Source organism: Cynoglossus semilaevis, chromosome 8 (assembly GCF_000523025.1).
Source record: "Cynoglossus semilaevis isolate Cse_v1.0 chromosome 8, Cse_v1.0, whole genome shotgun sequence".
Lineage (NCBI taxonomy): Eukaryota > Metazoa > Chordata > Actinopteri > Pleuronectiformes > Cynoglossidae > Cynoglossus > Cynoglossus semilaevis.
This window is the reverse complement of record NC_024314.1, coordinates 19,868,392-19,893,913: the sequence shown is the minus strand read 5'-3', so window position 1 is coordinate 19,893,913 and position 25,522 is coordinate 19,868,392. Positions and strand designations below refer to the sequence as shown.

General features: G+C 42.7%; 1 protein-coding gene and 1 long non-coding RNA gene across 2 annotated transcripts in view; one reads left to right on the top strand and one right to left on the bottom strand.

Moving 5' to 3' along the window:
• LOC103382720 (fatty acyl-CoA reductase 1) overlaps positions 1-25,522 on the top strand; it is a 35,201-nt gene that overhangs the window by 7,074 nt on the left and 2,605 nt on the right. Inside the window, exons 2-11 of the mRNA XM_008315603.3 lie at positions 7,697-7,961; positions 17,210-17,385; positions 19,749-19,928; positions 20,756-20,933; positions 22,146-22,190; positions 22,272-22,390; positions 22,486-22,553; positions 24,535-24,706; positions 24,793-24,922; positions 25,451-25,522. The exon at positions 25,451-25,522 is cut by the window's right edge and continues 47 nt beyond it. Of these exons, the coding sequence (XP_008313825.1) occupies positions 7,773-7,961; positions 17,210-17,385; positions 19,749-19,928; positions 20,756-20,933; positions 22,146-22,190; positions 22,272-22,390; positions 22,486-22,553; positions 24,535-24,706; positions 24,793-24,922; positions 25,451-25,522 (1,329 nt within the window). The 5' untranslated portion in view covers positions 7,697-7,772. The remainder of the gene's footprint in view (positions 1-7,696; positions 7,962-17,209; positions 17,386-19,748; positions 19,929-20,755; positions 20,934-22,145; positions 22,191-22,271; positions 22,391-22,485; positions 22,554-24,534; positions 24,707-24,792; positions 24,923-25,450) is intronic.
• Positions 7,850-11,629, bottom strand: LOC112487295 (uncharacterized). The gene is made up of 4 exons (XR_003050255.1): positions 11,157-11,629; positions 9,946-10,011; positions 9,546-9,796; positions 7,850-7,982 (listed from the first exon to the last, which is right to left on the bottom strand). It is a non-coding gene; the product is annotated as an uncharacterized LOC112487295 (long non-coding RNA).

Here is a 25,522-nt window from a genome sequence, read left to right as displayed (position 1 = left end):
CAGGAGAATCAAACAGTAAAGTTTGTGTGTATTTGACTTTAACTGCCTCCTACTTCGGAGGTAAACCAAAGGTCTCTTGGTCGGCCTTGGGAGTAATGGTTATTGGCTTTGTAGTTAGCAAGTCTGGAGAAAGATTTTAATATTTCAGAGGCTGCTTCAGTTTTAGTGAACTCTACGAAGTGCAGATTTTTTTTTTTTACCATTTGAATATATTTGTGTAAAACTGTCAAATCAAATGTTTTCAAGTGTTTTCGGGTCAGTTTGTGTTGTCTGTCGGTGTGTAGTTCGGCTGCGTTTTATCTTCTGACCAACCTTTGGAATTATAGTTTGGATTGATGTTTCTATCCTTTTTGTCTCGACTGAAATTAAATTCCTTTCAAATGTACCTTGAGTTTTTGGGCTACGAAAAAAAATCAGATACAGCAAGATCAGAACTTGTTCCAAATCTTTGGTGTTTTAAACAGAATTTCATTCAGGCTTGGTTAAAGTGTCTAGTGAAACCGTACACAAACCACGAACAGTTGACAAAGACTTAACACGTCTTAGTTTGAAACATTCATACAATGTCCTGGAATTTTTTTGACCTACCCTCATAATTGCTGCTCTTTGCAGTACGTTAAGCCTACTACGAACTCAGTACTACATTCAGAGAGGTGACTAGCCTTAAAAGTCTAAGACAAGATTATAAAAACAAATTAGATCCTGTTAGCTTGCCACCTGTAACTGCTAATCTTGATAAAGCTACCTATCTTTTGACTTGCTTGCTAACAGGAATTTTGGGCTACGGTCCATCTGGTGTTTAAATCTTTTTTTCTTTTTTTTTTAACGATTAAATTCATCAACGTTTTTCCTTCTACCCTGACTCTAATTTGCATATCGGATGATTGAGATTCTCAGAACAGGTCACTAATGGGAGCAGTAATGAATTATCAACCTGGTTGGCGACAACAGAAGGTGAAGCTGTTGAGTTCTGCGTCCGTCCGTCCGTGTGTGTATATGAGAAGCACTGCATTACCCTTATTGCCCCGTGCAGTGTACCTGATACCTGATTGAATCACTCTGTCACAGATACTCTGTACTCCATACGGGCACAGTGTGTGTTCGTGCCAGAGTGTGGGTCAGTCATTAAGGATAAGACGCCACGGTGAGTTCAGGTTCACTCTAATGATTATTACAGATGGAATTAGAGCGTCGACGCGACTCGTGTTCTTTTAAGAGCGGAGACGAGAGTCAACAGTTATTAGCACTTATTTACCTTTTGTTCCCAGTGATGTTCGCCGTCTCCTCGGTGTTTGACGGACTCTCCCTGCACACACACTCGTGGTGTTAAACCAACGTAAACAATTAACTAATAACAGTCTTCATGAGTGAAATGAGGAGCAGATGGTAAATGTCTGCTCTGACTGATGTTTAGAACCACAGTCTGTCCAAATGATGCACAGATGGTCAAGTTGCGGCCTGGTGCTGATTAAGATGATGATTTAGCTGATGCTCAACACCCTTATTTTTTTTTTATTAATGTGTTTTTGCAGCTGAAGCAGTGAGAAAATCTCAGTAAATTAGACGTAAATGATCTCTAAAAGGTCTTTTAACCTCTTATGCTAATTTTCACAAACTGGGTTAGTGAAAATTACTGAATAATGTATTTTCCAGACTCCGGAGTATAAGTCGCACCAGCCTAAAAATGCATAATGAAGAAGAAAAAAAACACAAGTCGCACCAGTGCCATCTAGTGGCTATCAGTGTAAAAATAACTAACGTAAATTTTCAGTGGTACAGCAGTAGCAGATACTGGTACACACGCCTAGAGTGCCCTCTAGTGGCTGTCAGTTTGAAAATAACAAACATGTGAAATTATATATTTTAATATATAAGTCGCACCTGAGTATAAATCGTAATCTCAGCCAAAGGATGAAAAAAGTGCGACTTATAGTCCAGAAAATACAGTAAGCTTTAATACATATTTCCATGTATTGAAATTTATACAAATGTAATTATTGGAGTCACTTTCAGACTTCCCAGAAAAAAAATCAAGAAAATAATGGATAATTTTTCCATCATGTGATGACAGTACGAAAAACTGACAGATTATCTGTAAATGATGGAAGTAAATGAATGTTCCGACGCCTCAGTCTTAACACTTTTCACACATTTAAATTTTTAGCTGGAGTTGATGGAACATTTAGTTCCCAAAAAAAAACCATTCATTTTACTGTTGCCGGTCACTGTTGTTTGGTCACTGTGAGAGTGACTGTGATGAGAGTGAAGGTTCACGACCCTTTGTCTTTTCAATAGCGTTGGCAACTTTGAGTGTGAGCCAAACGTAATCGAACACCTCAGAGACGGCTGGTGTAATTACAGAAACACACCGTCGTCACGTGTCGTAGAGAATCGCAGTACAACAGCAGTACATGACACGTCAGATCTGAACTCAGACGGCGTGACAGTGGATAATGAAATGGGTTTGATCCCCAAAACACTCGGTTGGAACTTCAGACTTAGTCAGAGGCAGTGGGAGTTAAGCCGGAGAAGGATGGAAAAAATGTTCTAAGTGGTTCCTCACCACGGAAATCCGTGTGACTCATCCTGGTTCTGTGATGGGAAAAATGTAGGATTTCCTCATTGACTCTAGTGCTCATTTCACTGTTTACTTAATGTGTCCGAGCAGCTTGGTAACCATGGCCCTGACTGGTCTGTCCCTCTGGTAACGATGTCCTCCGGAGCTGGAAGTGCTCCACATAGAGGCTGAGTCAGTTATTTTCTTTCCATAACTCCATAATTAATGTTAACTCTAGTTTAATCTCTGAACATACCGTCATTGTCAGCCTTACATCCTGTACAGGAACACCACAGTCGTTAGCTGTGCTAAGACCAAAGACATTTTGACCAATTTAAATGTATTATTTGTGGTTAAAGTTGTAGGGTATGTATATCTACGTATCTAGTCACAAGGTCAAAGCCTAAATACAGTATATACAGTAAAAAATTAATTAAAAAAAAACAACTCATTGACAAATTTGAAATTGTTTTTACCTTTTGTAAATGTCCCTTTAAAAATAAAAAGTACAGTATTCAAAGGGGAAAAATTATATGGAAACAGGTAAATAACATAAGCAATGTAGTTAACTTCCAGAGTCAAAAATAAAGTACAGAAATGTAAATGAAAAAATAAAATATATTACAGCATAAATACAATATAAATAAATGCCTGTTCAAAACACAGAAAAATAACCTCCTGTACGTAGATATTTCTATTTTGTTAAACTAAATGTAATAAATTGAACTTTGCTACTTCATCTAAGAAAAAACTTGCGAAACAGCGAATGCATCTTTTACTGTTGACTGATGCCTTTTCTGTGTCTGTACTTGTTGGTCGTGAGTCACTAGTGTGTGAGTGGTTGAAGAGATTTGTCACATCTCTGATTGGTTGAGACACCTCCAAGCAGCAAAGCATACGTTCTGATTTGTCTGTGGATATAACTGCCCAGTGAACTCATTCTTTCTTGGTTTCTTGCTGACTCAACACTGCTGCTCCTCATCTCTCTCTGTCGCCTTAACTTGTGCTGACTTTTTAAAACACCGGTGAATTCAGCCTAGTAAAGTAGTTTGAGTTGAGACGGCACCCAACGTACGATCACGATTCCGAGAATCCATAATTGCCATTTGAGGTTGTTTTAATGCTATCACTACTCTGAATAAGAAAGTACCACACCTAAGACTTACAGAAACAATTACAGGACATGAAAACAACACATAAACATGATAAAACAGTACATTAGAAAAAGAAAATAAAAAATGACTGTAGTAATGTAGTTTAATATCGAGATTTTTTGAACTGAGTAAGATGAGGGAGTTTTGGAGATGCGGTGCTTCTTGGCGTTGGTTGTGGCAGAAAAGGGAACTAGTCGGACGTGGAGCACGATCAAAATACGAACTTGTGAACGCAATACATCATTTTACGAACATTTATGGACATCAGACAGCGGTTGTTTGTATCTTCAAATGTTCAATAGTCGGATGTTCGGATCTCAGGGAACTGCTGTTTTGGTTTTTGTTTTTGTTTTGTTTTTTCTTTTGAGACAAAAATTAAAACTCCATCCATTGCACAATCCCCCCCCCCTTCTTTCCAGTCTGTCCCCGCCCCCATTTTCCCCTGTTCTGGCAGCTAGCTGCAGCAGACCTTCGGAGCTCTCCGTGTTGGCACAGTCATGTATCCAGACTGCCCACACATGGCGAGTTTACTTACTGCACTTGTCATGGTTTAGGGTTCCACTGTTGGCAGTGTGCTGTGTTGACGGGGGCTGACTGCAGCTTGGTGTTGCCTAGCGCTGGCATTCAGGTCGACAAATACTGCCCCCATCATGGCCTGCATTTTTTAAGCTTTTCTGCCTTTTGCCTTTTTCCCCCTCTGTCGTTTCGTTGTTTTTTTTTTTTGTTTTTTTTTTAATGATTTCAGCCACCGTGCAGCTGTAGAGCTCGGCCTCTCTCTCTTTCCTTTTTCGCCCCTGACTCTTACAGCACTCAGATGACCCACTAATGTAAGTGAGGAGGGTGAGGAGAAGCCGGAGGCAGCAGCAGCAGCAACACTGCAGAGCTGCGGCTTAAAACAACCTGCCTCTGACGGACGGCATGGATCCTGAGGGGGAGAGGAGGAGGGGGAGAAGAAAAACCCTTAAAACCTTGGAGACAAAAATGCACAGCCAGTTTGTTCCTGTTACATTTTTAGCTGTTTTTTTCCAAATGACCTTTTTTGTTTTTGGATTAGCACTTTGTCATAAGGGCATCGTAACCTGAGAAATCAGTCCTTGGGGTTCAGTGCTCGTCTCTACGTCCTGTCTTATTTTTTAGTTATCATGAAGATTGCGGGATTTCAACCCTTTTTGATGTAAAAACAAACAGTCACACTTTATGTTTTCTGCTCCTCCTTCTCCTCCTCTTAGACGCTCCTTAGATTAAAAAGTATGCTTCAGTCCACATGGACTTTGTATCAACTTTTGCTCAGAACCACTTTGACTTCTGTCGTCACCTTGACCACCCAGGTGGAAAACCAGGACGAACAATTCTGTCTAAACTATACCAACACCTTTCATTTATTTTATTTTATTTTCATGGAGGCCTCGATTTCAGCCCCAGTGCAGGGCAGTAGGACAGTCGACCAGCTGACTGACAGTAGACTAATAATGTTGTTGAGGACATCGGCTTCATCTACAAGCCACCGTCCAGATGAGCAGTAAAATCCCATGACTCTATGAAGCTGATTTGTCGACCACTTTCATCAAGATTACTTTGATTAATCCACAACAAGTCAAAAATCCCAGCGGTAACAACGAGCTAAATCTGTCCAAAAGTACAGGTCCTGACATTTGACCGCCGCCATCTGTCAATAGTGTATTTCTGAAGGAAACAGAAACCCTGTATCACCCTGTCCGTCTAGTTTGTACAAACTTTGGTTTCAGTTACAGGGTTTTAAAAATAGCGAGTGTTTGTCAAAGTTGCTCCTCGTTCATTTTAGGCTGGGAATCGTCAACCTCCAGGAAAGTCACTGAAAGTAGAAACGTGTGTGTGTGTGTGTTGTGTGTGTGTGTCTGGCCCAACACTTTTCCGGCCTAAGGAACATTTCCATTGTCAGATGTTAATCCATAGTGACTTTGAACCCGTTCTGTCCTCGCCCTCGTGTCCAAAGACTCTCTGTGATGCTCAAAGCTGGAATGTTGAGGGGCCTCGTATTAGGTGGGGGGGGGGGTTATTCTCACCTTTCACCATCTTGGTTCTTTAAGTTTTTCAGTTTGCATGAATCGCATTGTCTGTTCGTTCTCAAATGGAATTTTCTAGAATCCCCGATGGTTTCTGTAATTCTGGTTTTTTCGTTTGTAAACACTGAAATAAATCTGACACACACACACATCTCGTTTGTACTGGAGTGTAATTCCATATGGCACACGCTGACAGCAGCACGGAAATAAAACAAGTAAACACAAGGTTGTTTGTTATCTAGGCCACAATTGTCCGAGGAGGTTTGGGTTCCAGTCGTCTGTCTCTGCGCAGACAAACCAGGAATCTGCCGGATGGTGTGAGAGACACCGGTTTTTAAATGAAAAAAAAAAAAAAAACGAGTCGTGTACGAGTCACAGCTCAGATGAATCTGCCGACGAAGCATCTGGCCTGAATAAATGTCGACGCATCTGTTGACAAATGCGCAGTTGTAGAGGAAACGTCCCATCAGCCCTTGGCCTCACTTTTTGTGAATGGTTAGCAAAAGTACTGCGTTACTCTGTAAATCAGAATCTCATAACGAAGACAGTTACAAACCGTCGGAGTCTGAAGATTTAGCTAACATTAGCCATCGTGCAGGCAAATGTGTGGTACATTACCATGAACTAAAATGAAAAATTGGCTTTTTTGCTAACTTGTGCTACACTAACAGTGATGGACATCTACAACAGCCACCAATAAAAAAATAGCAACACACCAATCAGAAACTGGCCGTGGTCAATGATGAAACATCGACTAAGGCCATCTCTGGTTGAACACAACATTTTTTATAGTAAGGCTAAAGTTTTAGCTTCAGGCTATCAATGCTAACAGGGACCTTCTCACCTCAGGAGTGTGTTGAAGCTAGCTACAATTCACTTTTGTTTGTGATTGGCTCTGACTTGGAACAATGTCATTTTATATCCTTTTTTTGGCATTTACCCACCTGGGGGTTCCTCTGGTCAGCCAGGCAAGAACTGTATGTAGGGTCTACGGGAAACACCCCCAACCAAGACACCTGTTAACAACCATCAGTTTTTAATTTCAACTTGGATTACTCAACTGTTTCCTTGGTTTCTTAGACCTTGTATCAAGACTGAATCACTTTTACTGGCTGTTAGCTCTGGACTGTCAACGTCACTTACAAACACCGGCTTCTGTATCAGTAGCTAAGCTAATCAGAGGCAGCAGATCCCCCTAATATCTCGTCCTGATATCTCTGCCAAGATCAGGATGATGTCGGACCAGGACATCTGCCACCGTGGCTCCAGATTTATTCTATTGTCTTAAGCTGAATGAGAAGCACAGTCAATTACATTGCTGCCATTAGAGCCAGGCATAATCCCATTAGGGTTGTTACAGCACCAGTGCAGCTAGGTTAAACGTTGGTTTCGCAGGACGTCAGAGGTTGTTTGGATATATGTGAAGGTTTCTTTAGTTCTTTGCAGTTTAAACCCTTGTTTACGCATCAGTCTGTAACTGTATTTAGTTTTTAACCTCCAAACCAACATACGGCCGTGCCTGTCACCTGTTCAGCGGCGTTTTTAAGCAATACATCCACAAGTGGGAGTGCTGGGCTAGGACTATTCCAGGGCTTACATCAGTTTCTCAGACAACAGCCAACATGGTGAAGATGGAGGAGGTCGTAATAACGTACCTGCTCAGAGAGTGGTCCAAAAAGTGTCCCAGTTTTGAGACCAAAGTCGGCTTTTTAATCAAGTTTGCTAAAGTACTTTTCTGGTCGTATCATCTGCATAGTAGTTGATGTTAGTTTCCTTGAACAGTTCTCTGTCCCTGCACTGGTAGAAAATCAGTTCTTCTTCCAGTCTGAGGTCATTGAAGTCTCTTTCTTTTGTTATAAACTTCGCCAAAGAGACCACTTTACTTCCTTTTCTTTCTCAAAATATTCTAGGTTTTCATTAAAATGCTTGTCTTTCTTTTGCAGGGACACCGTTCTGAAGGTCAACTCCGTCACTAAGTTAACAGAGCAGAGGCCGAGCGGTGAGAAAGACATCTGCAGAATGGCGTCCATACCAGAATACTACGCAGGCAAGAGCATCCTCATCACAGGAGCCACGGGTTTCATGGGAAAAGTGCTGGTGGAGAAGCTGCTGAGGTCGTGTCCCGAGGTCAAAGCCATCTACATTCTGGTCCGACCTAAAGCTGGGCAGTCCATGCAACAGAGGGTCAGCGACATGATGAAGTGCAGGGTAAGAGGAAGTCTGGTCCTTCTGTTTGGAAATAAAAACCAGTCCATTAACAATCGCACGAAAAGTTAGTCGAGTGAAACCACGACAGCATGAAATATCAGATGACGTCTGGTTGAACAGCGGAGCAGTTGAACCTACAGGCTGGTTATTCAAATCACTACAACCAGCGATTGTTCTGTCGATGGTGCTGTGAAAACAGAAAGTACGCACATATCGAGACTTGTCTAACGTTGACTCATCATGACGACAAAGTCCCGCCTTCTGTGACTTTTGAGTTTTGAGTCTAAGCTGAGGATCAGGTGGATTAGAATCAGACAGGCAGAGATCAGGGAGGTAGAGAGAGGAAGAGATGAGGTGAGTGAGGTAGAGTGGGGAAAAGCCCTGAACATGTGGTGTCAGCAGAAGAAGCAAAGCATGACTCGGCAAAAAAAAAAAAAAAAAAAAAAAACCTCCAAACTATATTGGACTGAATGGATTGGCATTAACAGCTGTCAGTAAAGTTTGTGTTAATAAAATCCAACTGTCAGCAAAAAGAAATGTTCTGTTTCTTCGTGTTCCTGTCTCTGAATCCTTCCTCGGAGAATCAGAGATTTGTTTTTATTTAGATTTCAAAATGGGCTCATTCTGCATTTTATCAAATGAAGGATCTCACTCGCTCTAACGCAGCAGCTGAAGTCTCAGTTAACAACACTCAGTAATTCACTGCTGCTGAAATAACGTTATTTAATGAGGATCCAGTGACTCTGAACACTGGGGTTTTTGTTTTCACCTCAAGATTTTACGACGGTTATCAACTTGACTGTGAGCTAGTTGTTTACAGCCCTTGGATAAAAGTCATATAAAGAGTTGCAGAAAACAGTTTTTAGATACTGCCATCACTAACCAACAACATTGAAAATAAAATGAATTCAATGCGAAATTTTAGTTCTTAGAACCATTAACAGTGATGACGACAATCGAGGCGATCACGCCCTTCAAATGTACTGAGATTGTTCCTGTGTGACCCTGTCTGAAGACGTCCACTGGATTTGGCTTACGCTCCGATGGTGTCTGCTGTCACAGCACTTGTCTGACGCTCGGCCGAGCACAGACTCACTGCTGCTCCGACCCCATTTGGAGGTGATGTCATTAAATTTCCACGACCAGAGCCTCAAGTACCAATTAGTATTCATGCAGGTCCTCGTATCGTTTTTTTTTTTTTATTCAATTCAGAATCAGGATAATTCATGAAGGGCCGCGATGGGTTATTGTCTCTGGAGCAGCTTCTCCTCTCATCCTACAAGCCGGGGCCTGTATCGTTCTTACCACCTGTTGCTAGGTAACAATCGAGAGATCAATCCCATGAAGCTGCCCCGAGCCAGAGGAGGACAAACTGATAGGAATCTGTGCATCTCTGCTGCGTATACACTGACATTTAAGCAGCAGAGAGAGTGTGTGTGTGTGTGTGTGTGTGTGTGTGTGTGTGTGTGTGTGGAGGCTGCTCTGCCTCAGTGGAAATGTTTGGTGCCAGGAACTGAGTGGCATGTCAGATGTTTGATACAAGTAGGCTTCTGTGGTACACAGGGCTCCTTATTCCCCACCCACCAGTGTTGGGCTGCTCGTGTCCCTGACACTGTTGTCTTTCATCTCAGAGGCTGCATCACATCTTGGTTCTGCAGCATCAGCTCTGTGTGCGCCGCGGGTCAGATGGGTTCAGATGTCAACAGAAGGAATGAAGGCAGGAGTTGGAATGATGTATGGCAGGTAGTGGAACAAGGTGTCCTCCACAGTGTCTGTCACGGTCGTCCATCATCCATGTCGTTTCTTCGACAGGAGGTGTGGACTGTCTCAGGTTCCTGGAAGACATTTTTTTCACACGTGCCGTACATGTACTGTTTTTAACAGTTAAATGGCAGTTGAAATCATCAATTATAGGTTAGTGACTTATTATAATTTTTATTTCTGACAGTCAAGAGATTCCATGTTAAAAGTGTGTTTTGATTACGGAACAATATGTTTTTAACTTTCCCCCTGCATTTCCTCATCTCCGTGTCTTGCCGCACCTTCGAACCTCAACAAAGAACAAAGAACCAAGTAGTGGTTACTCCTTTTAAAAAATGTGCTGACCCACCTTAGTGACGTCCGGAGCTTAGCTGGAGTGGTGTCACGGAGCTGTTCAAGTCGAGCAAACGGACCACACCCACGTACGAGCATTTTGAAGGGTGTGCTGGTGAATGTGTTTGAAATAAATCGAGCTAACACCAAGGTATATTTATAGAGTACACACATGCCTAGAATTCAAAGGAGGACGTGTGCATGTGTTGTTGAAAGAGCAAACATTCGTCTCCAAGTTGATCAAAGTCCTCCTTCACGGTCATACGTGTCTCCAGGAAGTCCACGTGTCGGCTAAATTATTGATGGAGGTCCATTTAGAAGACACATTTTTGCTCAGTTACATGCAGTACCAGGAGCTCATTTGTGCGTACTAAAGTGTGCGTACTAAAGTACACTCAGCCAGCTTTTACTCTCGCTGTGGTTTTTTGTATCGTCAGCATTCTGAAAAAAGAAATCCCAAACAGAACCGTACTACATCCACAAGACTCTGACGTAGCTGCAGTCCACACTACGCTTGAGACTATACTGTACTATACTGTATATAGTGTAGTATAGTTAGTCGTTACAGTATAGTTTAGTTATTGTAAACACTAAATGTCAGTGTGTATTGTTGTAGTTGATTGAAAATCAATAACACTCTGTGGGCCGTATGTTTTCCACACACAAATCCATCAGCGTTAGCGTACAGCTAATGGCTGCATTTTAGACATGAGGAAATCATGTGCTAATAAAGTGAAACGCTAAGCTAAAAGATGGCAAAAAAAAAAGTTAAATTACCACACCTTAAGTCAGGCCTTAAGTGAGAAATAGCTTAATGTTCACCAGAAAATGTTACACTAAAGGGCAAGCTAAAAGTTAGCCAAACATTGTAACAAACAACGGAGACGTTAGCGCTCAGTGTCAGAATATTTTAACAGAATTCTGATGATTCACTATAGAATGTGAACCGTCTGCTTTTCCTTTGTTTTTTTAAGTCAAACTTCCCTGTTACTAGCGCTACTTCTACTATTACAACAATTAACAATACTCTGTGTTACTTTTCTTAAAACTCCACATCTTTCAAAGAAAGTCTGTTGTTGCAGAGATCTATTTTCCTCTTACCCACAGTCAGATGAAGTTGATTTATCGAATCCTTGATGTAAAGAAAATTCACCGCAATATTTTCACTGGTGGAGTCCATGGAATTGTTGTCTACATTGTTGGTCTTTTGCGTTTTGGAGATGAAAGTAAAGCAACTCGGACGCTTTTGTTTTTTGTTTGCCTGGTCTTTCACGAGTGAGTCAGTCAACTTGGGATTTCACCGTGTTGGGCACCGTGCAGCGTCACTAAGATCTCAGGGATCAGTTATGGCTCCCAGCCTGGCACGCTGCAATTCATTTACTCCTCGTCTCTGCTTGGTTAGGGCAGGAGGGGGGAGGACGGGGAGGAGGGGGAGGAGGGCTCTGGGAATAATTACTGAAGCAAATGAACTCCAGTTTAGGAAACAAATTAACACATTATAATGTCACAGCTAAAAGGCATTAGGCAGTGCAGACGGGGCCGGGAGAGTCTAAGTAACCACAGGTGACCACAGGTGACCACAGGTGACCAAAGGTAGGTGACCACAGACCAAAGGTGACCACAGGTGACCACAGGTGACCAAAGGTGACCACAGGTGACCACAGGTGACCAAAGGTGACCACAGGTGACCACAGGTGACCAAAGGTGAGAAACGCCCTAAAAATGTCAGGATCAGGTTGAAGGTAATCAGTACTGTAATAGTGTTGGGAGGAAAACATGAAAAACTCAACTGGTGGAACTTAACAAAGTGTAAAATATTGAATCCATTAATTCAATAATCATTTCTGAAACCTAAGATTTTCAAGATCAAGACAAAAATCAATTTTTGTATTTTCTCAAACCAAATATAACAAATAAAATGTGCCTCATTTTGTTGAGGATCAAACCTCGGCCCACGTTCACACCGCAGCCAAAATTGGCCTTCATCATATTTTTATTTTTTTTGGCCGTATGTGGCCCATATCCAACAGTGTAAATAGAACGATCCAATTTTTCATTTTTGGTACCAAATCAGGTTGTCATGTGCTTGAAGTATCTGGTTTCACCTCTCACTTCCAACCAACAAATGATGTGATTTTGTGGGAAACAACAACCGACCAATCACTTCATAAAAACAGGCGTTGCGTCCGTTCCCCCGATCTTGAAGAGTCCTAAAGTTTCTCCTTGATCGAGGATGACGTTACTGTCTGAAAGCCTGGACAGCGATACCATCGACGTGCACGACCTAGAAATTGCATTTACCATCACTCCAGATTTTATTACCCTGCTCATATTGATCTTTTCCACCGAGTACAACCTCACGGCGCTGGGCCGGGAGCGGAACAGGAGATTCTCCATTTTCATTAACCAGTAATGAGGGTTTCCCTCCGATCCTTCACTCTGAACTGTGATTCTAAACATCGGACAGAGATGCGACCGTTATCGTCAGAATGTTAATGGAACCTAACAGCGTTACAGCAGTGTTTACCCCGGGGTAAACCTCGAGCTTCTTCCCCACATAATTCAAATAAATCTTCTGAAAAGTGGCTTTAAATACGTAGCAGCGTGGGATCTTTGGGAGACCCCTACTGGGACAGAGAAAACGGTGGCGATGAAACCCACCCCCCCACCACCACCCCATCTCTTTAATTTGCCAAAAGCCCTGAAGGTTCGTCACGTCTGTCCTTCACACCTTCCCATGAGATTCCTTGCATGGCTGTCGACCCTCAGAACTCATTTCATCCTCAGCATGAAACTTGGTTTTTGTTTCGTTTTTTTCCTACAAACACAAATGGTCTTTGAGGGGGAGGGAAAAAATAGTTCTTTTGTCAGAGTTTTTGGCAGCGACTTCCTATTGTTTGACAGATTTTGATGGTACGTGTAGGAAATGGAGGTCAGCGCTGAGGGTGCGGCTGTTAATTGCTTTTGTCTGACACACTTATGGCTGAACTTTCAGAGAAACGGTGGATTTTCAGCCCAGTTTGTCTCTCCTACCATGTGACGACCGACAGTGGAATAAATGGTTGTTGTTTTATTGAATGGAACTAATGGAGGGTGTCAATTTTGACATCCTTTTTTGAGTTAGTCTTTTAATTGTCTTTTGACTAAATTGTAATCCTAATTCAGCCAATAGAACCGTTGTCATTTTAGTCGGTTCACTGAACATCAAAATGAGTCGACTTGATGGTTGGTTTAGATTTGATTTTAGAAAAAAAAGTCACGTTTTACTTGTATGTTGTTGTTATTTAAATGACTTAGCTCTGGTTATTACATCTTTACTGGGCTTTTTTATTGTGTCCTCCGAGATGCTCTATAACAGGGATGTCAAACATACGGCCCGTGGGCCAAAACCGGCCCCGCTGGTGGGTTCAATCCGGCCCACTTTTTGAATTTTGAAAGTGACAAATGCACTAAGACTCTGTTTGATTTTTTGATTTTTAAATTGTATTATTAATTTGAATATTTTCTAATATATTTGTACTTTTTTGGAGGAAAACAAAGGGGGGAAATATGGACTTTGTTGTTTAGGGAATTGTGTTATGATTGTACTGGTCCGGCCCACTCATCGGGCCTCTAATCAGGCTGTATGTGGCCCCTGAACCAAATGAGTTTGACACCTCTGATTTATACTGACGATTCTCAGATTTTCCTCTCGGATTTGTCACCATAAATGTGTTTTTTCTTGGTCTTCCTCTGACCGTTGTCACCTCGACCCAGGGAAAGGTCTTTGCTGTAAAGTGAACAGAGCCAAGTCAAAGGGCAGATACTGAGAAGACTGTCCTGTTGAAATGGAATCTGGGGTTGCAGGGCGTGAAAGAAAGTGCCGTCAGTGTTGGGTTTCTGTGAAAGTCTGGGGAGGGTACGCCGCAGACAGGATTTGTTGCTCTCACGCTTTTAGAAGTGGCTGTGAAAGGACAGAGACGAACACGTGGAGAGGTCAGAATCGACCTTTTCAGATCACCTTGATGGTCGTTTGTTCACGTCCGTGACTTTGACTGATGTTTTCTTCTTTGAAGAGAATAAAGAAAGACAAACCCGCGGACCATTGTGCTCCAGAACAAAGGCGTCGGCTCACGGACGCCCGTGGAGCGCAGGAGGCTGAAGTGGCAAAAGCAAGCGAAGCCTGGCACAGGACCACTTATCATCCAGAGAGAGAGGTTTCTTTGCAGAACAATTGAACACAACGACATTCTTCACTCTCTCTCCGAACAAAGAAGCCTCTGAATCCCACGATCTGCAGCGTCATTCCACTTTCTGACCCCGCTGAACTTTCTCCCCCTGGTTTCTTATGCAATCTGAGTTTCTGTGACTCTATAACAGCTACGCTCTCAGGTGATTGGTGGAGATAAAAACCTCAGGAGCGTACAGTTCAGTGACAGGCGCTGGTGTATAGTGAGCCTTGTGTGTGGCCACAGTTCTGCAGCCACTACAGTTTCTCCTCTGATAAGTGAAGTGAGCAGCTGCAGCAGAAATAAGAAACCCTTCTTCGCTCCGAGCTGCACGTGTTGGTTGAGTCGGCAGAAGAAGGATGGACGGTTCAGTTACCACGTCTGAGTTTCTGGTGGTAGAAAGTGGAATCAAATTAGTTCCGTTAAAGGAAAGTCTTTGCGATTATGCTCAGGTATTGTGTCGTATCGTACTCTCCTCTAGGTGCTGAGTACGATGCGACACGTGGGTTCGTTACGATGTTCTCTGTGTTCTGCTGTCATAGTTCCTGGGTGGGGTGGCTGGAACTCAGTAGGTGCTTTTTTTCTTGTACCCGTGAGGGTTGGGGGATCAATTCCTGTCTTGATAGGTTACCTAATGACCCTCCTCCCCCTCCCCCACAGCCAGAAACATGCAGTGGGATTGTCTTTGAGTCGTCGTCAGGACTAGAGAAGTCTCATATAAGTACATACAGTATTCCCGTCCTCGGTCCAGGAGGACCGCTCGGCTTGCTTGCTAACAGCAATCAGAACCTGCCTCGCACAGACTGAGATGTACAGCTGCATCGGTTTAAATCCAGTGGTTCTCAAACAGTGGTGTGTGTCCTGGTGGTATTTAGGCCGCTCTAATGGTTTAGCTATTCTACCGGGGACGTACTGTATTTGTGAAAAATATACAAATGTAGTAGGACCCTTTGTTATGGTGGGGACATTTTTCAGGTCGAGTGCGTGGAGAGGTTTGAAAAGTCTTGTTAGTTAACCCTCTAATTTCAATTGTGTTCCTCCTGCTTGGACTTAAACGTAAACTAAAAATACCGATCTGCTCAACACGAAGCTGAGTCACTTTCCCCACAAACCTAGGAAACAGCTGAATAAATGACAGACTGTGACAGAAAGGCAGAGGTGGCTTCCAGTTCAGCCCTGCCTTCAAAAACCTCCCGAATCACAACATTCCAACTGATCTGTGGCCGTGAGATCAGACGACGATTTGTAGGAAAAAACTCTTCAGGGAGTTTCAGATGTTGGCGGCCATCTTTGTTGTTTTTGTGTCTGTGCACATTCACACCGGTGCAGGAAGTCAGTTTAGTCCCATCGTTCTTACATGGGTTTTCAGTGGATGACCCACTGCCAAAATGTATCTGGCCCGGTGTCCACTGCCAGTTTCCACAGCCCTGCCGGGACGTCGGGTTGAGCTCATGATGTGACATCAGCGTTTTAGTGAATCACAGAGTGAAGAGAAACTTGTGGGAAACAAAATTAAAAGTTCGGTGGTTATGGGAGAACTTCATTAAACCTAGGATCTCTGCTCTGTCTGAAACTACATTACATAATGACTACAGCTGAGCTGTACTGGGATGCAGAAGGTATTTTATTTTCACCCTCCGCCCTGCCCCTGTCCTTTTTTTTTTTTTTTTGGGTTGCTGACTTTAGTCCAGTGCACTGGGGTTCGTGCCTAATATGGACAGAGTACAATAACATCGGCGGAGACGGATGGATAAACAGAACACGAACATAAACAACCGTATGAGTTCTTCTCTGTGGTGGAATGTCTCCTCCATTCAAACTAATGTTTGCTGCTGGAATATTCTCTTATTAGAGTGGTGCAATAGTGTAGAGTACATCCTGGGGGCGCTGTCAGGAATTCTGTTAACACAACAATAGTGTGGGATCAATGAAGTTCTTAACATAAAAATAATAAAACAACCTCCAGAGCGTCTGTTGTCGATGATGTGTTTTTGAGTAAATGTTCCTTCTGCGGCAAGTAACGCTAGCGCCCTTTATGTGAAGTTATTTTGACTATTGGTTAAGTCGAGGATGAAACATCAGCATAGGTCAATCAAAGGTAGGGCGTGTGTAGAAGAATGTGACTTTTCCACTCCGCCAAGGAGTCGTCGACTCGTGTTGCTCCTGTCGATGCATCGACAAATCGTCTTTTATGCTAACACTCTGATGGATATATACAAATACAGAATGGCAACACCCACTCTCTCTCTCACGCTCGCTGAGCTTTGGTGGACTGAAGGAGAGCACAGTGAAATGGTCATTGTCCTGACTTAAAGTCCTGGCTGTGAAGGAAACATAAACGCTGATTAAACTGTTGTCGTCGTTGTTGTGAAGCAGAGTCGTGTTTACCAGGAGCAGATTTTCTCAGAGGATAATTATCAGGCGTCCAAGCTGTCGTTTTCCCCCTCAGGCTTTTACACATTACACACTGTTACACTGTATAAGCTGTAGCTTTTTTTCTGTGTTATTTACTAAAACTGTGGCCTGTTTGTTCAACATGGCAGGTTCTTCAGGGATAATCCTTATCAGGTTTTCTCAGGCCCCTCACAGCAACGGGTTTTGGACGTGAATCAGTTTCATTTTTTTTAAGATCTCTAGAAGATTCCGCCGATGCTGAGGCTTCAGAAAAGACTACACATGACCTTATTTCACAGAAGTTTGAAAATATCCCGACGTTTATACTCTATCACTGTCGCAGAGATCCAAGGTTGGCTAGGCTAATCTGATCGCAGTTAAACTGATCAACTGTGTTTAATCATAAAGAGCGGAATTTCGTTGTTATTTTTAGTTAAATTGACATTTTGAAAATACATCGTACAAGCAATAACAGAGGTTTCCCCGTAGGGGGCGCTGTGTCATTGAGGGCTGGAATCAAAGGTTTCTTTTCTGTTTGTTCCCTCTGTGCAGCTCTTCGATCGCGTGCGGGACGACAACGCGGACTTCCACGAGAAAATCATACCCATCAGCAGCGAGATGACGCAGCCGGGTCTGGCCATCAGCCCAGAGGACGTGGAGAAGCTCACCGCCTGCATCAACGTCGTCTTCCACTGCGCCGCCACCATCCGCTTTGACGAGCCGCTCAAGTAAGCACCGAGTGGATCTGAACGCAGCCAATCCAACAACCTGACATCCTTAACTTCCCTCCTTTTAACACACACACAAAAAGCATTCTCAGTTCTTCCTCCGTTTCCTCCTTTACGCTGTTGAATATTTTGTGGATGTTACCATTTGGCAGGAACTTCCACTTTGGAGGAAGTGCAGACTTCACGGCATTGTTTTATCTGAAACAGAAGCAGAGAGAGAGAGGGGAGAATGTGGAACAGTCGGAGAAAAAAAACAAAACAGTCAAAGAACGGATGATTCTTCTTTTACTCAGTGAATGACGACTGGAGGTTTTAGAAATCTGAGACAAAAGTCTGGTTTAAACCTACAACAAGGAGAAACAAAGAACAGGCGTGGGCAAACTTTTTGACTCGCGGGACACAATGGTTCCTAAAGTTTGTTAGGGGGGCAGGGTCAGGAGCAGATAGATGGAGCATTCGTATGAACTAAAACAAATGACGTAAAAGTCAGTCAGTAAAGGCTAAAATACCTTTAGCCTTTTCTATGCCATCTATTGGGGACATGTGGGCATTGCATGGGAAAGGCAGAAATATAGTGAAAATAGAAATTAGTATTGGTTTGGTGGGCCGGATTAAAAAGCCAAACGGGCTGCATCTGGCCCTCGAGCCGTAGTTTGCGACTTAAACTCAGGTGCGACTTATATATTAAAATATATAGGTTTACATGTTTGTTATTTTCACACTGACAGCCGCTAGAGGGCACTCTAGCTGGCTGGTGCGACTTATACTCTGGAAAATAGGGTAATTGTATTATAGAAAAGAAATTTTACTGACAACAGAATCATTAAAATCATTAAATCAGACATACACACATAAAGCCAGTGCTCCTTTATTAGGAAATATAGGGTTTGATTTTTCTATTCACCAACAGTGGCACAGTATAAACCTGCTCTCGTGGTTCTTGAAATCAAAATATAACATTCACATTTTCTAAGTAACATCATAAATCTGTACAGTCAGGACGGATGATGTACACACTAGTACACACTAGTACACACTAGTACACACTCCTACAGCTCTGTGTGTGTATGTGTGAGTCATCACTCGTTGCCATGATTCACCTGTGCTGTGAGGTGCAGCCAATGGGAGACCGACGCTCCACCACTGTAGTCCTGCAGTGTTTCTGGTCACGTCACCAGTTTAATTAGCAGCTGGTTGGTCAAAGAGTTGCTTGTCTGTTGACCTGTGTCCACAAAGGTGACCGGAAATCACATGTGAGAACTGTTGGCTGTGGTTTGTCCCACGGAAGGGAGCGGCTCAGGTTGAGTTTCTGAGAAGACGTGCTTTGATGCGTAAAAAACATCGTGTCGCACCGAGGTTTTCCTGCAGGGTGACGTTACATTTCAGCCTGGAATGGATTCAGAATTTCAACAATCAGAGTTATAAGAAAGAAAGAAAAGAAGTTGATACTGAGGAAGAAGTGTTGATGCAGCAAGAGTAAAAAGCTCACTGCAGGATTAGTGCTGGCATCAGCTGAAGACGGAGACAATAACGATGAGACACACACATTTTTAGGAAGAGCAGATGTTCAGCTTCCATTCACTCTCATCCTGTTTGTTATTTTTGGGTTTTTATTTTTTTATTTCTCACTGTCTTCCCTGGTTCGTCTGTCAGTCCTACTGTTACAGTAACCACATCTGAAACACAAACTTTGATCTTAAAAAAACAAAAAAAAGAAACCAACAAACAAATAATGTTTGTTATTTTGAGGTCATGAGGGCTACATCGAAGACACTCGAGATGTTACGGTTATCACTGAGATGTTCGGTTGCAATACAGCGTCACACCACTAGGTGGCAGTAATGTGGGATTTATTACAAGCTCCAGGAAGCTGAAGAAGACACTTAGCGAGATAGAGGGCAGGTTAGGATTTTAAAAGAAAAAATGAAGATAAATTCCGTGCTAAATTCTACCTCATTAACAACGACTTGGTGTCGTAGCCTATTAGCTGAACGCAACATCTCGAAAAAGTCTGCTTGACGTCGTACTGTATTGTGTCATTCTTTTAACAAGGTTTTTGGTTGTTAAAATCTGATTGTATTAGGTATAAACATTAAATAGAAATGAGAGTTGACATGTGAATGTGCCCCGGGCTAATGTTGCCGTGGGGTCAAAAGGTCAACACTCCCTGGTCTACAGGAAAAAATGACAAAACTCATTGGAATGACTTTAACATTTAGTCCAAAGGCATGTTTTAAATAGAAACGCTCACACACTTTCAAACACACTCCTTCTGACTCACTCCCTCACCCGTCACCCCCACATACACGCTGCTTTTGTGTAACACTGTGACCCCCCCCCCCACCTACCCCTGTCTCCTGCAGACTCGCCCTGCAGCTGAACGTCATCGGCACGCAGCAGCTCCTCGGTCTGGCCCATCAGATGCAGCATTTGGAGGCCTTCATCCACATCTCCACCGCCTATGCAAACTGCAACCGCAAGCACATCGACGAGGTCATCTACCCGCCACCCGTTGAGCCCAAGAAGCTTATCGAGTCCCTGGAGTGAGTAGAGCTCTAACAGGGAACTCTGATGGTCCTCCAGAACGTCAAGTTTTAGCTTCTTATATTGCTAACGGCTAATTAGGCTTTTTAGGTATCCTAGCCTGAGCTTTGTTTTTATCAGGCGTTTCTTGGCTTTCTCTAGGTTCCATCTTTCTTACCAACTATTTTGGTTAATTGGCTTGGCCTAGATCAGTCCCCCCCCAAACTTTACTTTAAATTTTATAAAATTAGAATTGACAAATTAACTTTCATCACAAATCTTAATGTACTGTCAGGCCTCCTGCTGATCCTTAAATTCAAGGCTTTAGCTTTGAGTAAAATGTCTGAAATCAGACTTTATAAATGAGTATTATTATATTATTATTTATGCTTTATACTGTAGTTTATACTGTTCAAATTTAAGTGAATGTGTCTTGTAAATGTAAACATCAGGAAACAGCAAGTGAATGTGTCTTGTAAATGTAAACAGAAAGACCTTTACTTTACATGTTATAAAATTAGAATTGAATTGAATAGCTATTCCATGGGCCACAACAAAGAAAATGAATTTGTCATTTTCTTTGCTGTGGCCCCTGGAATAGCTCTACGCGCTACGTTTCCAGAATCAATTTAAAGGTTTTTTTGCAGCGCTCCACTTTTTGTCTGATTATTAGTTATCATATCTAAGAGTTAGGGATGTGCAGAGGTTAACATATGTGTCCGACACATCGTCAGACTCTTTTCAGAACCCTCTGAGTCATCGTACCGTAATCCCTGCGTTGCCTAAACAGTATAATTACAGTGAAAGTGACGCCTCCATATTTACACCACGGTTACCCTCTGGTTAGGTGGATGGAGGACAGCATCGTCAGAGACATCACGCCGCGTCTCATTGGTGACCGGCCAAACACCTACACCTACACCAAAGCCCTGGCCGAGTACGTGGTGCAGCAGGAGCAGGACAAGCTCAACATCGGCATCATCAGACCCTCCATAGTCGGGGCCAGCTGGCAGGAGCCGTTCACCGTGAGTGCACCACCTCCCTCCTCCGCAGTGAAACCTCAGTAGTTTCACCTTTTTTTGTCCGCCCTGTGTGAATCTGGAGATAAGGCAGATATTAATCCACCTAATCCCCAGCAGATCAATACCAGCCTACAGTAGGTATTATCGAGAGTTGCTCAGGATTAAAGTTAATTAGCTGATATCGCTGCTAAAAGCTGATTACAGCCAGATTAGGTTCAAGCCACATTTAACAAGTGGCTGTTGGGACGGGGGGGGGGGCGGCAGAGACCGACGTTACTCTCACCATGAAGTTGGTCGATTTAAAATCCAGGTAAAAATCACGTCACAGGTAATGTAGCTAAACCACCATATTTAATGAGTGAAAATAATATAATCAGTGAAAAATATTTTCATTTTTTCGAAAGCAACTTTTGACGCATTCTACAAGCAGCCGTCAAGATGCTAAGATTCACCAACTCTATGAAGAACTTTTTTTTCTGCTTTGACTCCATCATTCTGATGAGTAAACAAAAACAAGTTTGATACACAAACATTTACCAAAGTTATTTGTCTTTTGCTGAAATATACAGAAAAATGAATCAAGCCTAATCGCGATCGCGATTAATTATGATTAATTGCACTTATTTACATTCTCAATTCAGCATGATTTAGAATGCTTAATTCCCATCACAATTAATTGTGCTTGATTATGATCATGATTAATCATGACTAGACAGTTACCTGGTGATTAATCAGATTCTTAATTTTAATTGGTTTTTAACCATGGTATAAATTCTTATACTCTCCTCCTCCTCTTCCTCCTCCTCTTCCTCATCACCTTAAACCTTCTCATCTTCTCCTCTCTGTGGTCTCTTTTACCCTGGACATTTTTATCTACAGTCACAGCCTGATATCAGAGCCCTGACCACCACACATTGGCTCTGTCTTTCTTACACACACACACACACACACACACACACACACACACACCGTGGGTCAAACTGCAGCAGTCTATAACCAGCAGTTTCATCCATATTTAATGGAGTCTAATTGAAGTCAACAGCCACAGGGGCCGCGTGTTTCCCCACCACAGGAAGTAACATGAACCTGAACAGCTGTTTCAGTGCCAGTAAACACGGCACCACCACAGTCCTGTACCGGCCGATGATGATGTGGTCCAGGTCGCATCAACAAAGTTCCCAGACGTTAACACTTGTCTCTGTGTCCCATCTTCAGGGTTGGATTGACAACTTCAACGGCCCCAGCGGAGTCTTTATCGCTGTGAGTAAATAGAAGAAAAAACAAAAACCATCCAATCTAAAGAAGGTGATTGTTTCACTGAGACGCTGTGTCCTGTATCAGGCTGGTAAAGGCATCCTGAGGACCATGAGAGCCAACAACGACGCAGTGGCCGATCTGATCCCCGTGGACGTGGTCATCAACCTGACCCTGGCTGCGGGCTGGTACACCGCTGTACACAAGTCAGTAGTTGAACTCCTCTGTCAACCTTTCTGATTTTGTGACTGAAGTTTCACAGGTCAAGTTTGTAAAAATGCTGCTTCCTTTCTCCTGACAGACCTAGAACTGCTCTGGTCTACAACTGCACCACCGGGGGCATCAACCCTTTCCACTGGGGAGAAGTCGGTACGTTTGTCCTTTTATCCTCAAAGCAAATTAAACAGCTTCTTTCATCGCTACAAATTTTAATCTTAATGTAGTGTCAGGCCTCCTGGTGAACCGACCAAGTCAGTTCCGTAGTGTAGCGGTTAGCACGCCTGCCTCGGAAGCAGAGAGCAGAGAGTCCTGGGTTTGATTCCCAGAGGAACCACATGCTCGGTGATTGCTCGGGGGCAGCCTGTTAACAGTGTATCGGCTGCTAACACAACAGTTTCCCAAATATGGGATCAATATAGTACAAATTTATTTTATTTTAATTCAAGGCTTTAGCTTAGAGTATGTCTGAAATCTTTATAACATAAGAATGTTATTTATGCTTTAAACTGTAACTTAAAACCAATATTCCTTTTTCAAATTTAAGTGAATGTGTCTTGACCAAAGTTGGCTTTTTGTGCGAGGATGTTGAGGCGTGACTGGTCGGTCGGTTGGTTTAAAATGTAAATTAAGGGAAAAAAAGTCTTCAATAGTCGTAGGTTCTCCTACATTGTGCTGTAGGAACCTTGTACTGGTAAATCACAGGGATGAGGTTGGGTAGGTTGTTTCAGGGGCTCTTGAAGTGATTGTCTGCCCCCTGCTGGAGGGAGGCAGAAAAGGCTCTACCATTTGCAAAGATAAAATGTTTTCTCTCATAATGAAGAAAACGTGTACTTATATCATACCTGAAAGAAGGTAATGCTGTATCAAAGCATGGACTGGTTCTGGTAAAAATGGCAAATGTAGCAAAGAAAACCTGAAAACATTGTGATTCATTTCTGTGTTTTCACTGACATTCAAACGTCCACAGTCGTCCTAAAAGATCAGAGTCCTTGTTTTGTCGTCTTAAATCTCATGCAGAGTTCAGGGTCGGGCCACGTGAAGAGTCCGTCTTCACTCCCATTGGTCGGGGCACACAGTGGGATTAGGAGGCTTTGGGTGCCGGGCTGGCAGGATGAACTGAGGGACTCTCAGTTTCCTCTCAGATTAGAGACTTTGTCCTCTTCACTGATGAAATTGCCAGCAGATGGCTCCTGGCAGGATTAGGTCCGTCATGGCTGGCCTCACTGTTATGAAAGAGAAGCTGGGGGCTGTAATCTGAGGGTCTGAGTTTCATGTTCTGACCTGAACTGCTCTGTTCAAACACAGAAAAGAATGTAAATGGTGGACATTTAAATAAAAACTGGTCTCAGTCCTGGACAGCAGTCTGCGGTCGACCCGACCGGCAGCTGGCTGTCACCTCACATCTGCTCATCACGCCTCCCTGCAGCCATTACATATCTGTTGCCATGGAAACAAACAGTGCAAGACTCGGTTTGCACGCCATGTATGATGTCATGTGTAGTCACGTGACTATGAGGGGGGGGTGAGGGCTTTTGTACAATGCACCATGGGAGAAAATGACAGGTCAGAGAAGCAGGGCTGAAAGTCGGTGTGAAGAAAATGACTAACGGTTCGTCCTCACACCCACATTTCATCAGGTTCACTTCCTGGGAGGAGGTTCCACTTTGTTCACCCTTTAAAGCTGTCAGGCTGTAGATTTAACAACATGCTGGAAACGTTGCGCTAAGAGATGAGATATTGTGGCCTCACAGTGACGCTGCAGGAGAAGCTAAATCTCCTGATGTTTCAAAAACAGTTAGATAGCGACCTGGACCATCGTCATGGACTGTGAAGGAGGAGACTTCTTTAACATTAGATGATAGATTATTTTAATAATTTTTATATTTTAGAAATAATGACCTTTTTATGACCTTTTGTGTCTGTCTTATCGACTAAAGGCTACATTATCTACTGCCAATATGTCAGGAACTGATAATGTTGTGCAGCCATAAAATATATCACTTTAGTTGATGTTTAAAACATGTCCCACATTTGCACAGCTAAATGAAAAAAGAAATGCACATTATTTTGAATTTTTGTCACAACTGACTTTCTTCTAAATTGTTTTTTTTTGTTTGTTTTTGTTTTGCAGAGCATCACGTGATGTCAACCTTCAAGAGAAACCCTCTGGAGCAGGCCTTCCGCAGACCCAACGCCAACATCACCTCCAACTACCTGATCTACCAGTACTGGATCCTGGTCAGCCACAAGTTCCCCGCCTTCATCTACGACCTCTTCCTGCGTCTGTGTGGACAGAAGCCACAGTGAGTCCCACGTCCTTAATTCAATTCAGTTCCAATAAGACAAAGTGAAACTGTGACCTTCACTGACTCCCGGCCGTTCGTTTCAGGATGATGCGCATCTTCAACCGTCTGCACAAGGCCATCAGTCTGCTGGAGTATTTCAGCAGCCAGGACTGGGTGTGGAACTCTGACAACATGAGCATGTTGATGGGCCAGCTCACACCCGAGGACAGGAAGGTACGACCCAACATACTTCACTGTTTGTTTGTTTTTTCCATCGCCTCCATCTTGTTCTATCCATTGACTTTCTCTTGAAATGCCAATAATCGTTAGGAAAAATGAAATTTGTTAATTAGTCTAATAGTTTGTTAAATTAACTAGCCGTTAAAGCTAACACTTAACAACATGCACAATAACATTAACACTTGTTAGTTTTGTTTTTTTTAAATCTACTAATGCACTAGTTTTAAGTATAAGTAATGTCAAACTCATGCACCTTTTTCACTTATTTTCAATAGCATGTATATATGTTATTATTATATTTAGGTGCTTAAATATAATATAATATATATACACACTTATTTAATATAGAAGTTTCCTGATTTGTCAAAAACTGATTCTGATTGGCTTTCAATGCAATGATTCTTGTTACAGGAAACTGTGACCGTGGACTTTTGCTCCATCTAGTGTTAAAAGTTGGAACTTGATTGAGGTTCCAGGTCTTTTTGGAACTTTTAAACATCCTTCTCTTTCTTGTCCCCTCAGACCTTTAACTTTGACGTGCGTCAGCTGAACTGGCCTGAATACATAGAGAATTATTGCATCGGCACAAAGAAG